The sequence below is a fragment of the Lycorma delicatula genome, chromosome 1 (assembly GCF_047948215.1).
Source record: "Lycorma delicatula isolate Av1 chromosome 1, ASM4794821v1, whole genome shotgun sequence".
Classification (NCBI taxonomy): domain Eukaryota; kingdom Metazoa; phylum Arthropoda; class Insecta; order Hemiptera; family Fulgoridae; genus Lycorma; species Lycorma delicatula.
This window is the reverse complement of record NC_134455.1, coordinates 179,220,428-179,233,348: the sequence shown is the minus strand read 5'-3', so window position 1 is coordinate 179,233,348 and position 12,921 is coordinate 179,220,428. Positions and strand designations below refer to the sequence as shown.

The 12,921-nt window shown below is 29.1% G+C and overlaps 1 protein-coding gene across 2 annotated transcripts in view; it reads left to right on the top strand.

The window, feature by feature from the left end:
* The window catches only part of LOC142326011 (uncharacterized), a 93,505-nt gene that overhangs the window by 62,878 nt on the left and 17,706 nt on the right, over window positions 1–12,921 (top strand). For both annotated transcript variants that reach the window (XM_075368074.1, XM_075368065.1), the window contains exons 5-6: window positions 6,647–6,820; window positions 12,079–12,282. In XM_075368074.1, the coding sequence (XP_075224189.1) occupies window positions 6,647–6,820; window positions 12,079–12,282 (378 nt within the window). The remainder of the gene's footprint in view (window positions 1–6,646; window positions 6,821–12,078; window positions 12,283–12,921) is intronic.

The following is a 12,921-nucleotide window of genomic DNA, read 5'->3' as shown; positions in this document are numbered from 1 at the left end:
CAAATTGTGTAATTTAACAGATTTTGATTGTATCATTTTATAATTAAGCATTATTTCATCAGCTAATCTTTTTATTATTTCTTAAAAATGTTATGCATAATAATTAGCTTTCTTAATGATCGCAGAGAGTATTTCTGCATTTACAGTAAAGTGTTTAATATCTAAGTGCATTTGAAATCTGAGTGTGTAATAAAATTACTACTACTATTTAAAAGGAAAGCTAATCTTTTTTTTTTCTTTTTATTGTAGAGTCAGTTCTGGAAGCAAATTTCTTGTTCTTTTTGATGGACAAACCATAGGAAAGCTCTTAATTTAGTTATTCATATTCAGTGGATTTAATTTTTTCATCTATATTTTTCAGAAACTCTTAATTATGTGTTCTTTTTAATAACAGCTCAAATTCAGTGTTCTTTCAATTGAAATAGTATCATTTTGTGTAAAATTAAAAAATTTATTTCAAATTAAAAATTAACTACAATAATGTTGTTATAAAACCAAAAATAGTATAAAAAAATATATGAGTAATGGGTATTGAGGGTGGGGCTTAATAAGTCTGATAGAGGCACTTCACTCGTTAGACCTGTTATGCAGCAACCCAGTGGGAAATATCCCTCTGAGATTGTTAAAATTTTTTTTTGTCCTCAGTCATTTGACTGGTTTGCAGCTCCATGATTCACGATCTAGTGCTAGTTGTGTCATTTTGGTATACCCCCTACATCCTACATCCCTAACCATTTGTTTTATATATTCCAAACGTTGCCTGCCTGCACATTTTTTTCCTTCTACCTGTCCCTCCAGTATTAAAGCGACTATTCCAGGATGTCTTAATATGTGGCCTATAAGTCTTTCTTTACTTTTAACTATATTTTTCCAAATGCTTCTTTCTTCATCGATTTACCACAACATCTCTTCATTTGTCATTTTATCCACCCATCTGATTTTAACATTCTCCTATAGTACCACATTTCAAAAGCTTCTAATCATTTCTTCTCAGGTACTCCGATTGTCCAAGTTTCACTACCATGTAAAGCGACGCTCCAAACATATACTTTCAAAAATCTTTTCCTGACATTTAAACTAATTTTTGATGTAAACAAATTATATTTCTGACAGAAAGTTCGTTTCGCCTGTGCTATTCGGCATTTTATGTCACTCCTGCTTCATCCATCTTTAGTAATTCTACTTCCCAAATAACAAAATTCTTCTCCCTCCATAACCTTTCTCTTCCTATTTTCACGTTAAGTGGTACATTATTTCTACTTCATTTCATTACGTTCATTTTGTTCTTGTTTATTTTCATGCGGTAGTTCTTGCGTAGGACTTCATCCATGCCGTTCATTGTTTCTTCTAAATCCTTTTTACTCTCGGCTAGAATTACTATATCATCAGCAAATCATAGCATCTTTATCTTTTCACTGTTACTCCAGATCTAAATTGTTCTTTAACATCATTAACTGCTAGTTCCATGTAAAGATTAAAAAGTAACGGAGATAGGGAACATCCTTGTCGGACTCCCTTTCTTATTACGGCTTCTTTCTTATGTTCTTCAATTATTACTGTTGCTGTTTAGTTCCTGTACATGTTAGCAATTGTTCTTCTATCTCTGTATTTGAACCCTAATTTTTTTTAAATGCTGAACATTTTATTCCAGTCTACGTTATCGAATGCCTTTTCTAGGACTATAAATGGCAAGTATGTTGGATTGTTTTTCTTTAATGTTAAAATTTAGCTTACCAATTCTCCCATCAGGTACCAAAGTTTCACTGGCTCTTCTGCCCTAGCATCACCAGCATGAAGAAATTAGCAGTTAGATCTGTGTTCTCACAATAAGGTAATGGGAAAAAAGAGAATCAGTGTAAGGGAAACAGATTGGGGTGAAAAAGAATGAACTACCCATCAGAATAAGTCGGAAATTTTTATCTTGGTCAGGATTATGTGGATAAATGTTAGATTGTTTTACAGGAAATCAATACACGTGCCCATGATCACACACACACACACACACACACACACAGACATATACTTGCAGATAGGCAGCCAGGTGCTGAGTGGCTGATTCAAAATAAACTAAATGGTTTTAATAAAATGATTTACTACATAAATCAGTGAGTGAATGCACTGATTAATGTGCATTATATAGAGTACAGAGAGTAACATATATAAAATATAATTTAACTACCCAAATCAAATCGGTTCACAACAGTATTGTGTAAAATTTATTTTCTATAAACTTTCATTTTGTATCTTTATAAAATATTATTCAGTGATTAATAATTATACATTTACTTCCTTTGAGGAAACTTGTTCAGTTTTCAGTTTTATAATGTAAACAAATGAATTGTAGGTGTATTTGTAAATTTAGTTCAAAGACATTTTATTTATTTAATTTTTACATTTATTGTAAATTAGAACTGCATTTTAACATTTTATCTTGAACTGATTGGCTTTGGTTTTTCTAATGTAGAATTCTATTGATATTTTTAGTAAACTAATTCCATGTCTATAATAAAACATATTGTGAATATATTGTTTAAAACAAGAAACTTGAAATTAGCTTGTAAGCCTAAGTTAGCCTATAGGTAGCCTTGTAAGTTTAATTAGAAACACATATCTTATCAGTAAAAAAAAAAAATCAGCTAAAAAAAAACATTCATTTTGTACGTATAATTACAAATTTTTAACTTTCATTATATTTGTCACTATTGTCAGTTTCACTGAAATAAAAGGTTAAACTTTACAATTTTTCAGATTATATTTTAACTCTTATATCAATTCCGGCACATTTATTTCTTGCTTAAAAGCTCTTTGATTTGTGACATTCTGCTTTGAATATTTCTGTACTTAATGTAATTTTTATTATGTAAATAACAATATTGGTGTAATAGTATTATGTAAATAACAAAATTCTGTTCTGTAAATAACATATTTTTGGTCCCTTGTATTCTTCTATTTTAATATTTAATTCCTCATAAATTCCCCTTTCAGTTGCATTTCAATTACTCTTGATTTTTTACAGATTGAGTTGTCCCTTAGTAGTATTTACAGACACCTTTAAATTAAATTATTGTATTTTTTGTTAGAAATCTTGTAGATTTTTATTGTTTAGTGCTTGTAGTTTATATTAATATAATAGAAAAAAATTGAAGAAAGTTTTTCTGATGTTTTTTCTCATTTCCAATTTTGATTTATATAATACTGTATGTATATTTAAATTTTATTAAATAAACCACCTAGTAAAGAATATTGAATTGAGACATATCTTATTTTAATTTTTCATGAAATTACTTTTGCAGGATCCTGCAAAATGTTTTAGATTTTTATTATGCAGTAACGGAATTATTTCACTCACTCTTCTATTCCAAGCTCTGATGCCTTGTGAATGGCTCATATTGAAAGCACCATGTTTCATTGCCAGTTAAAATTGTTGACATGGAGTCTGGATCCATATCAGCTGTTTTTTTTCATATCATTACAGTGTTCCACTCTGTAATTTTTTTGATCGACAGGTAGTGTGTGCAGTGCAAAGTGAGCACAGACCTTTTGTTTTCCTAAATTTTCTTTTAAAATAAGATGGACAGTGGATTTTGGAATACCAGTGAGCTCTTCAATGAGTCTCACAGATGCACAATGATAATTTCTAAGAATTTCAGCCACTTTTTGAACATTTTCCTCAGTTTGAACTGTTATTGATGGACTTGACCGTGAATCATCTTCAGTGCTATTTCTGCCGTCACAAAATCTTGCAAACCACTTGAAAATGTTCATATGGCTCATTGCATGACTACCATAAACAGTCTGAATAATTTCAAAAGTTTCTGTAGCACTTTTACCTAACTTATAATAAAATTTAATATTAGAGCATTGGTCCAGGTGTTGGTTTTTTGACTGACACTCGAAATGTAATCTCATTACAACTAAACAAAAGATGCTAGCACCTTGACATTTTTATGGTAAAAAGCTCGAATATGTCATCATGTAACAAACATATTCATTCATTCAGAGATGGTACTGCTAGTTGCACAAAGACTCAGTCATTCACCTTTTCTATTGGGCAGTTTATATATATATATTTCATCAAAATATTGGCCTATGCAGATTCCTTATTATTACTAAGATTGATTTTCTTAAATTTCAGCAAGATTTGATTTGGCACTAAATTTTAAATAGAGGTATTATTAGAAGATCCTATGACATTTTCTTGTCCAAATTTGCTAACAGTTTTCCGTACTTTCATTACCGTGTTAACATAAGTTATTTATTTATCATTCATCCTTTTTTTCTATGACATATATTTCATAATTATTGTCAGTTCAGAATTAAGCATTTAAATTACCTTAATCATCAGCCCTAATTTTGTTTTGTATTCTTCTCGCTGTGTGCTCTGAAGGTTTATTTTACCCTTCATAATTTCTTCTGTTATAAAAAAGAAATCTAGAGGCCTCTTGTAGTTAATTTTAATTGAAACTATTTTATTCTAATCTGTATTTTTTTTGTAATGTATAGAATTTATAACACTAGAATGTTTTATTTAATCATTTGGGAGAACTCTGTGCTATTTGTTAATTTTTGAACAGCACATTCAAAATGATTTCCTCAACCATCAGTATTTATTTTTTGATCATATTGAAATATACATGATACAAACTGGAAAGGTAAAGTCTGAATAGCAGTTTTTAATTTAAAAGTTTTCAGTTTAGTTTTTAACTCCATCCAAAGAACAGTGTTTTTATTGAAAATTTTCTTCTAACTATCCCTACAGATAAAAGTCACATGCAAATAAATCAGGTCAACTTGGTGGTCATCAGTTTAGATATTTGGAACTGCTCTGTTGGCATAATTTTTAAACACACTTCCTAGGTGTTACATATTGTGTTTCACAAAATTTAGCTTCCATTTAAACACACTTCCTAGGTGTTACATATGGTGTTTCACAAAATTTAGCTTCCAATTTCTATGTACTGTTCTTTGCTTGAAGGATATCATAAGAAATTTGTTGGCACTTGTACGTTTTAATGGAGTATTGTATTAACATATAAGCCTTAACTACAGCAATCATATTTGCAGATAATACAGCATTTTAGAAATAATTTTTTTAAAAAAATGTTCTGTTAACCTCTTGTACAATTTACCAGACTTATTAAAATTAAAAAAAATAATAATTTTTAATGTTTCATGGTCTGTAATTGTAAATTCTAACAAGTTTTATAAATACTTTGATTTAAATTATCTTGCTACTTCTTTCTTTCTGCCTAACAAAATGTTTCAAGAGTAAGCTTCCATCATCCGGTGTAAATATATTAGTCCATTATTGTAGGTTGAATGATGGTGAGATGTTGAAATATGCAAATTATCACAAAACACACTGAAACATGCGATTGACAAGTAGACAGTGGGAGACATATGAATACCTTACAGACTGATTCTGGACCCCCGAAGATGGTTGGATCATAATCACGGAAAACTGGTGTATAAGCTGATCCAGTTTCTTGCCAGTTACCATTTTTTTAAAACATACTTGTGTGTACAAATGCTGAGACCCTCTGCAGAATCTGACTATTATGAGGAGTATGAGGAGGAGGTACTGCAGAAAATATTGTGTTCTTGTGCGATCAGTTTCTGCAGAAATCAAAAAGGGAAGCATGCTTGAGATATTCTATATGCCTATATCAGTTAACATGTTGGGGATTATGCTGTAGACTGAATTGGCTTGGCATGCGGTGTCCATAATGTTAGTAAAGAGATCATCCATATGAAGATGACAAAGGAAGTGCAGGTGGTGAATAATTCTCCCAGATTCTCCCTTGGGGTTGTGTTCATATTAAAGCAGGTCTGATTCAAGATGGAGTAGATAAAAAAAAATTGTGTAGCCTCTTTGGGTATGTTTCACTTGATAAACAAATTTGTTATTTGGTTGATCCTAGGAAGAAGAAATAAAATTTATGGTTATTTGCTTCAAAATACCAAACATGTAGATATTTATTGCTACTGAAAACTACAGTGCTTTTGTCGATTCTTGCCCATTGCTCAAGAACATTATTATCAATTATGTAGTTATCTAGATTTTTTGAAACATTGTTATTATAGAGGTTTGTTAAGCATTTTAGTTTCTAGATATTGCTTTTGTAACTTTTGTTATTTATTCTTCAAGTAGAAAATGCTTCTTGAAGGGTTACAATTTATGAAGAGATTTTGTGTGATAAATGCAATGACAGCTAAGTGCTGTATCAAGATACCTTGAACAATGAGAAGAATGTTGGACTAGCTGTGATAAGAATAAAACTCTTTATAAGTCAAGAACTAAAGCTGAATGTGCCTGTTTTAATGCCCCTTGGTCAATATGTTTTTAAGAGAGCTTAATGTCCAGCTGTTAGTACGTTTTTATTAATAAACATCAGCACACAACTGTTTTCTTTTTCTGTTTTGTCATAGACTTGTTTCTTTTCTAGTTTGTCTTTAGCTTAAAACTTAATCATTTAATTTCATCGTTCCATTACTGCACTATTGTAAAAGCTCTGTGCATGTCTGTTTTGGCTTACATAATGCTGATGTTTTTAGTTTTACATTGACACCTTTTCAGTAAATGCTTAATATATTATTTATTTAAGATTTTTTTTTATTGTTTTAAATTAATTATAATTTGTTTTAGTTTCAAATGCCATATTTGTGAATATGTTTGTAAGAACTGGAATTCTCTTCGGACACATTGTAAAGACCTTCACAGGGAAATTGCTCAATTAACATGCGATTGTGGCAAAACTTTGTCAACACGTGCAGCAATTATAGAACATCGAGCTCGTCATACTGATAGTAATGTATACAAGTAAGCTGTACAGATTTGTTTATGTTGTTAGATAATTCCTTTCATAATCAAAATAAGTTAATGATCCTTCACCATTTGATTGTTGTACTGTGATTATTTAAGTATTAAGTGTCATTAATGAAAAAGCTTGTGTTAGGAGTTATATCTTATGAATTGCTTGATAGAAAAACAATTAGTTTTATATTATATTGAGTGTTGATCTTTTATGTGAGTCAATCTATATAGAAAAACCAGTGCCTCAGAAATGAGGCAAATTATGTATTTTTGGCTGCTTTCCTGAAATGCAATATCAGTACTCTCTGTTACTTCACAAGAAGTTTTATTAAAAAATGAGTGTTTTTATAAAAAAAATATATGTTCAACAAAAGAATCTAATGCACTAGCTGTGCTGAAATAACATTTTTAAAAGTGGCTGTCATATTGAAACTGAACATTGAAAAATTATTTTTCTAATTCTTATGCCTTACATGAAACTTTCCCTTTCGTGTAGGTATACTTAATTATTAATTTTTAATACAGTTTTTTAAGAAAGTTAGAGAATTTTGAAATTGGATAATACCAAGAAAACAAATGAAAAATAAGGTATCTTTCATATGAAATTTCCTTATTTCTTACATGGTTAGGTAGCTACATATTATGATATTATGAACCTATGCTGAATATAACTCGTGTAACTTATGTTGAATATATTATATGTCTGATAAGAAAATTAATTTTTTCTTTTTTGGTTCAAAGGATTAAATTATATTTTAAAATTAAAATAATTTTATAGCAAGCTTATATTGTGATTGTTGTTTATTTTTGTTTATAGTTGATTAGTAGTACATAAAACTGATCCCTACAGTTAGTGATCTTTAATGTACCCTCTGACAAACCTTGCTTATACTTTTTTTTTGCATTAAGGATGATCAGAGACTTTGACTCTAGAATGCTAGATGACCTGCATTTTTCATTGCCAATAACAATTGAATTAAGAAATTCACTATTAATTCTTAGTTGAATACATAAAATAATGATTTTACTCTGTAATTGTGTATGTGGTCTTCCTTTAAAATGAGCAGTATCCAACACACAAATTATTTTGTAGCCTAAATTTTTATGGACACTTCTATAAAGAATTGATCTCTAGAGCAGTTCTTTGTAGAGGTTTTTAAACTTCGGGAAAAATCAGTTTCAAATCCAAGGTATTGACTTCATGATGTGGTGATCAAAAGCCACGTGCAATGTTTTCCCAAAACAGTTTTTGTATATTTCTTTCATTCATTAGTTAACTTCTTAAACAGCAACCAGTGGCTATGAATCAGTCTTTGGTACCTCATTTTGAAAGTTCATACATTATGTCTTTTTGAATTTGACAGTTAATGGTTTGAATGCTACCACTGGACTGATCTGGCTTGTATGCCAGGTAAGTCTGCTTAGAGGTTGCCAGATATGAAATCCACTTGGACCACACGCCCATTTGTATTGAGCTCTAACCAGGTTACATAAAAAAATAGATCCTTATGTTAGAGAGAATCTTACATAATCTTATTCAATATATTTTACCTATCAATTCATATCACTCATCTCTTTCTTTTATCATCGTTTCATTTTTTGCACCTTAATTATTCATTCATGAACAGTTAACATTAGTTTAAATTTTGTAAATTATGGTATTTATTTTCTACTAAGCTTTTTCTGAGAGAGCTATCTGAAACCCAGGTAAATTTTATATTACTTTTACTTTAAAAACTAAAATAATTTTTTAAAAGAATAAAAATATTGAAAAAGTATAACATTTTTGAAGTGAGTCAGTCCATTTCAAATCAGCCAATATAACATTAAATCATTGCTGATAAAATTTATTTTTTGTCAGTCTTATCATATTCAGAGAGTTGAAAATGGGGTTTTAGGATGGTTTGTATTTTTTTGAGTTTGGTATTGGTGAATTGGCCAAAAGAGCAGCGTAACTTCATAAGTTTAATCATACTTATATTATACTTCTACAATATAACTTAAGGTATATTATGTTTTATCACTTATTTGTTATTATCTTATTAAACAAGTTAAATATAAATAATTATTTTTTAAATTTTATTTTATTTAGGATGCATTATATAAAAACTATCTTTTTCATATTTACCAAACTTTTATCATGTAACATTTTAATATAAAAAGATACATTTGTATATGAAAGAACATTTGTTTCAAAGATGAATTTTTTTAATTTTAAATAAAATTGAAATATTCTTGTGAAATTAGATATAAATATTCTTGTAACATATTTCTGTAAGGCTTAACCTGCAGTCAAATTAAGATTTCTCAGTAATTTTTAAAGTAATATGAATTAAACCAAAGTATAATTCTTTGTGTGTGCTATATAGTTTTCAGTATATAACAATCATTGACTTGATAAGAATAAATTACAACATTAAATAATACGTAGTTATAATAAATATTTTGCTAAGATGTGAAAAATTCATTGTTTTAATAGTTTTTATGAAACTTGACTTTTATTCCAAATTTGTAGAGATCAAGCTGTATTTATTACTCTAGGCTTTTGTCTGAATACATAGCCCTCACCTTGATACTTCCCCTCCTTTGCTCAGAGCTCAGGGCTGCTGTTCTCTGATTCAATAATTTTCTGGTACAGAACTGATAGTGTTATAATAGTGTTTTCTTCAAAATGTAGAGTTTTGTGGGGGGGGGGGGGAGTTCACTTTTTCAAGGTAGTGTTTCAAATAAGCAATTTAATTGAATATGAACAATTTTTAGAATTCAGGGTAATTAAAAAATTTGAAAATATTATTATTAATTGAAATTGATATTGTCAGTATTTAGAATAAATGTAATAGATCATATTTTTGGTGAAACCTGTAGAGCTTATTATAAATTCATTAAAATGCTATTAGAAATGGTTTAAGAGGGATCCTTTTTATCTTGTACATTAACCTAAAATTATTACTATTGACTTGATTTCATTTTTGCTCTTCATCTAATGAAAAAAAAATTTTTACTGAAGAAAGGAGAGGAGAGACTTATGTAGATTTTATATAAGAAGCGGTTCAAATTTAGCCATTGTAGACAGTCTTTGTGAATCTTTACATTTAAACAACAGTTTCTAAAATAGTAAAATTAAGTAAGAGGCAACATCAGTCAGCCATAAAAATAGAATTAGAATCATACTTTAATGAAAGTATAAACCTAGATGTAAATTAGAAAAATGAAACTGCTTCAAAAACGTTGATATGAAAATGTAATCGAAAGTTTGACAGAAAAATTTCTGATACCTAGCAAAGAAAAGAGAAGGCAGTCACTAGCTTTTTATCAAAGTCTTGGTCTATATAGAAAATCTCTAAAAAATTTAAGAGAATATTTAGTAAAATTAACTATTTTAATAAAAACATAAACCTAACACTTTGACCTACCAAAAAGGATAAGTAAATGTAATGGATTTTGCCGGGATGGCAAAAACTGGATACATTATGCTCTGTAAAAAAGACTGTGTATCATTAACTACAAAAATATACAAACAAAAGAGACTGATTATATTTATTTCAAATGGATTGTAAAATATATCTGATCATAATCAGAAATAATCATGATCATGAAATTGGTCTGTCTACTTTCCATGGTTTAGGCCTAAGTGGTGGTTAACTTGCTGGTGCATCTTGAACACAATGTATGTGCGAGCAAATACCATCAGAATGTGAAACTAATGATTTGAGGGATCAAAACTTGGACTTATGTTTGTCATATTGAAAATAATGAATATATTTTAGTTATGTATTATTTTAATATATTTTTGTATATTTAGTTTTATTTAATTTTTTTTTTTTCATTTTACTTAATGTTTTCGAGTTTTAATACTTTTATTTCAATATTTAAAAAAAGTTAATGTAGAAAGGAAAGATAAGTTTTTTTTTAATTCAGTGGTTTTATCTCATTCATATCACTTATCCATGTCATCTGTAACAGCACTATCTGATGTCTAAGATCCATTGATGCTATCATCAGGTTTAAAATAATACATTACAATGATAACGAGAGCACTCTCTCATTATCATTGTTAGCTATTGTAAATGTTTTCGTTTGTACATCAGCATCTCTATCTGTCTCATAAAAAATAATTCTATTCTATTTTTTTTTTAAACAGAAAACATGAAAATATTCAGCTGGCACTTAAAAAATGTTTTTCCTCAACCACTTCTGTTATTGTAATTTTCTTTATTGCTCGTATATTGCAGTTTTTCATACTTTGTTGAAGTGGCACTCTACATATTAGGCCTTATTAGTCACACTAATTTAGACAGTTTTTGTTTTTTGCACTTTGAATTTGGCACTTAGTGACATTTTTCATTATAGTAGCATAGTTGATTATCAAAACAGTATTAGATTTGTATTAACTGACTTTGTTTTCAGTCATTTTTCATGCAGTGTTGCCAGTGTACACCATATCAGCAGTGTAACACCGTATCATTGACTTGTGGATACAGATTTTTTTATCAGGTTGATTGATCAATCCTACCATATTTTTTACATATGTTATGATTGTTTGACTCATCTGTAAATGTAATTGGTCTTCCTTCTCCTTTGTAAATTTTATTTTCTTTTTAAATAATTAACTTGTTTGAACTTCATATCTTACAGTATTTTTCTATCTAAATTTTCCTATTATTTTTTGCCAAGTATGTAAATTTTGCACAGTATTTCTTAATGTCTATCATTAAAAGTTATTACTGTTAAAAGTCTTAATTTTTTGTAAGTTTTTTCCAAGCATATGAAGTTTTCATTTTCTCCATTTTTATGTGATTCTGTTGTAAGCAGCAGATACGCTGCCAAAGATCTCCTATGTGAGCTTAAATTTCTGAACATTAAAATTTCTGGATTTTCTTTGGTTACTTTGTAGTAAACAGTCATTATTATAAATTAGCTTTAACTTATTAGAACCACCCAGTTCTCCTAATCAGTGTTAATTCTTGGCTGAGACTTTGTGAAGAGAACCATGAGTGAGAAATATCAGATAAAAAAATTGTTGAATTGATTGAAAAATATTGTGTATAAAACATGAAAACAAAGTACTCAAAATAAACAACATGAGTAAAATAAAAAACCAACTGGCTTCTTGCTATCTACAGCATCCTGTCATGGTATTATTCTTTCCACTGTACTAATAACAGTGCCAATACTACTTCAGATTCCCCAGGTAGAGAACTGTGCATGTATGTGTTTAGACTTTAGCTTTAGACTTTAGACTTTAGCTTCTTTGTTTTTCCTAGGTGTGATAAGTGTGAGAAAACATTCCATCGTAAATCGCTATTAACTATCCATGTTATGTCACATGTTCCTAAAGAAGAACAACCTTTTGTATGTTGTAAATGTGCTCGCAGGTTTCATTGCGAAGCTCTTCTTAGAAATCATGAGCGGGTACATTTACCAAAAGAAGAACGTCTTATATTTCCATGTCGTCTTTGCCAAAAAATGTAAGTTGATTTTAATTAAAAATAATTTTTTTTTTGTATCAGTTTTTATGCAATAAATTTTAATAAGTGAAGAACTGATTTCATATCTAGTAGGATTGTTCATGCACATCTATTAGTACCAAATAATAAACATGTAATTCATTAGTAGATGTTTGCCGACTTCAGTACATCCATATTAATTGGATACTCCATGAAAAATATTGCAATAAAAATAGATAGTTATAAGGACTTTTCAGATACTTTGTTAAGGTGTTGGATAAAAATAGTTCTAAATTTCATTATTTGAAGGAAGCTTTTCTGAAGTTGGTGGTGCTAAAATCAAGGAAATAATAGCTTTCATTAAAAATGGAAAATTTGAAGATCTGTTTTGAGCCAAATCGAAAAATTAGCTTGGGTATATTTAAAAAATCTTATGAAAACTATTTTAGGAAAGTAAAGTCTTGAACTGCTGTGAGATCATAGATAAACTGTTAATAGTGTTTGGGTTGTCATATGGTCCTCAAAATTCATTTCTTGGATTCCACCTGGATTTATTCCTAGATAAACTTTGTGCTTCTAATAACAAGCATGTGAAGTGTTTCAATTTAGATAATCAATGCCATGAGAAAGACTTACAAGGGACAGACTTACAGTGCAAGA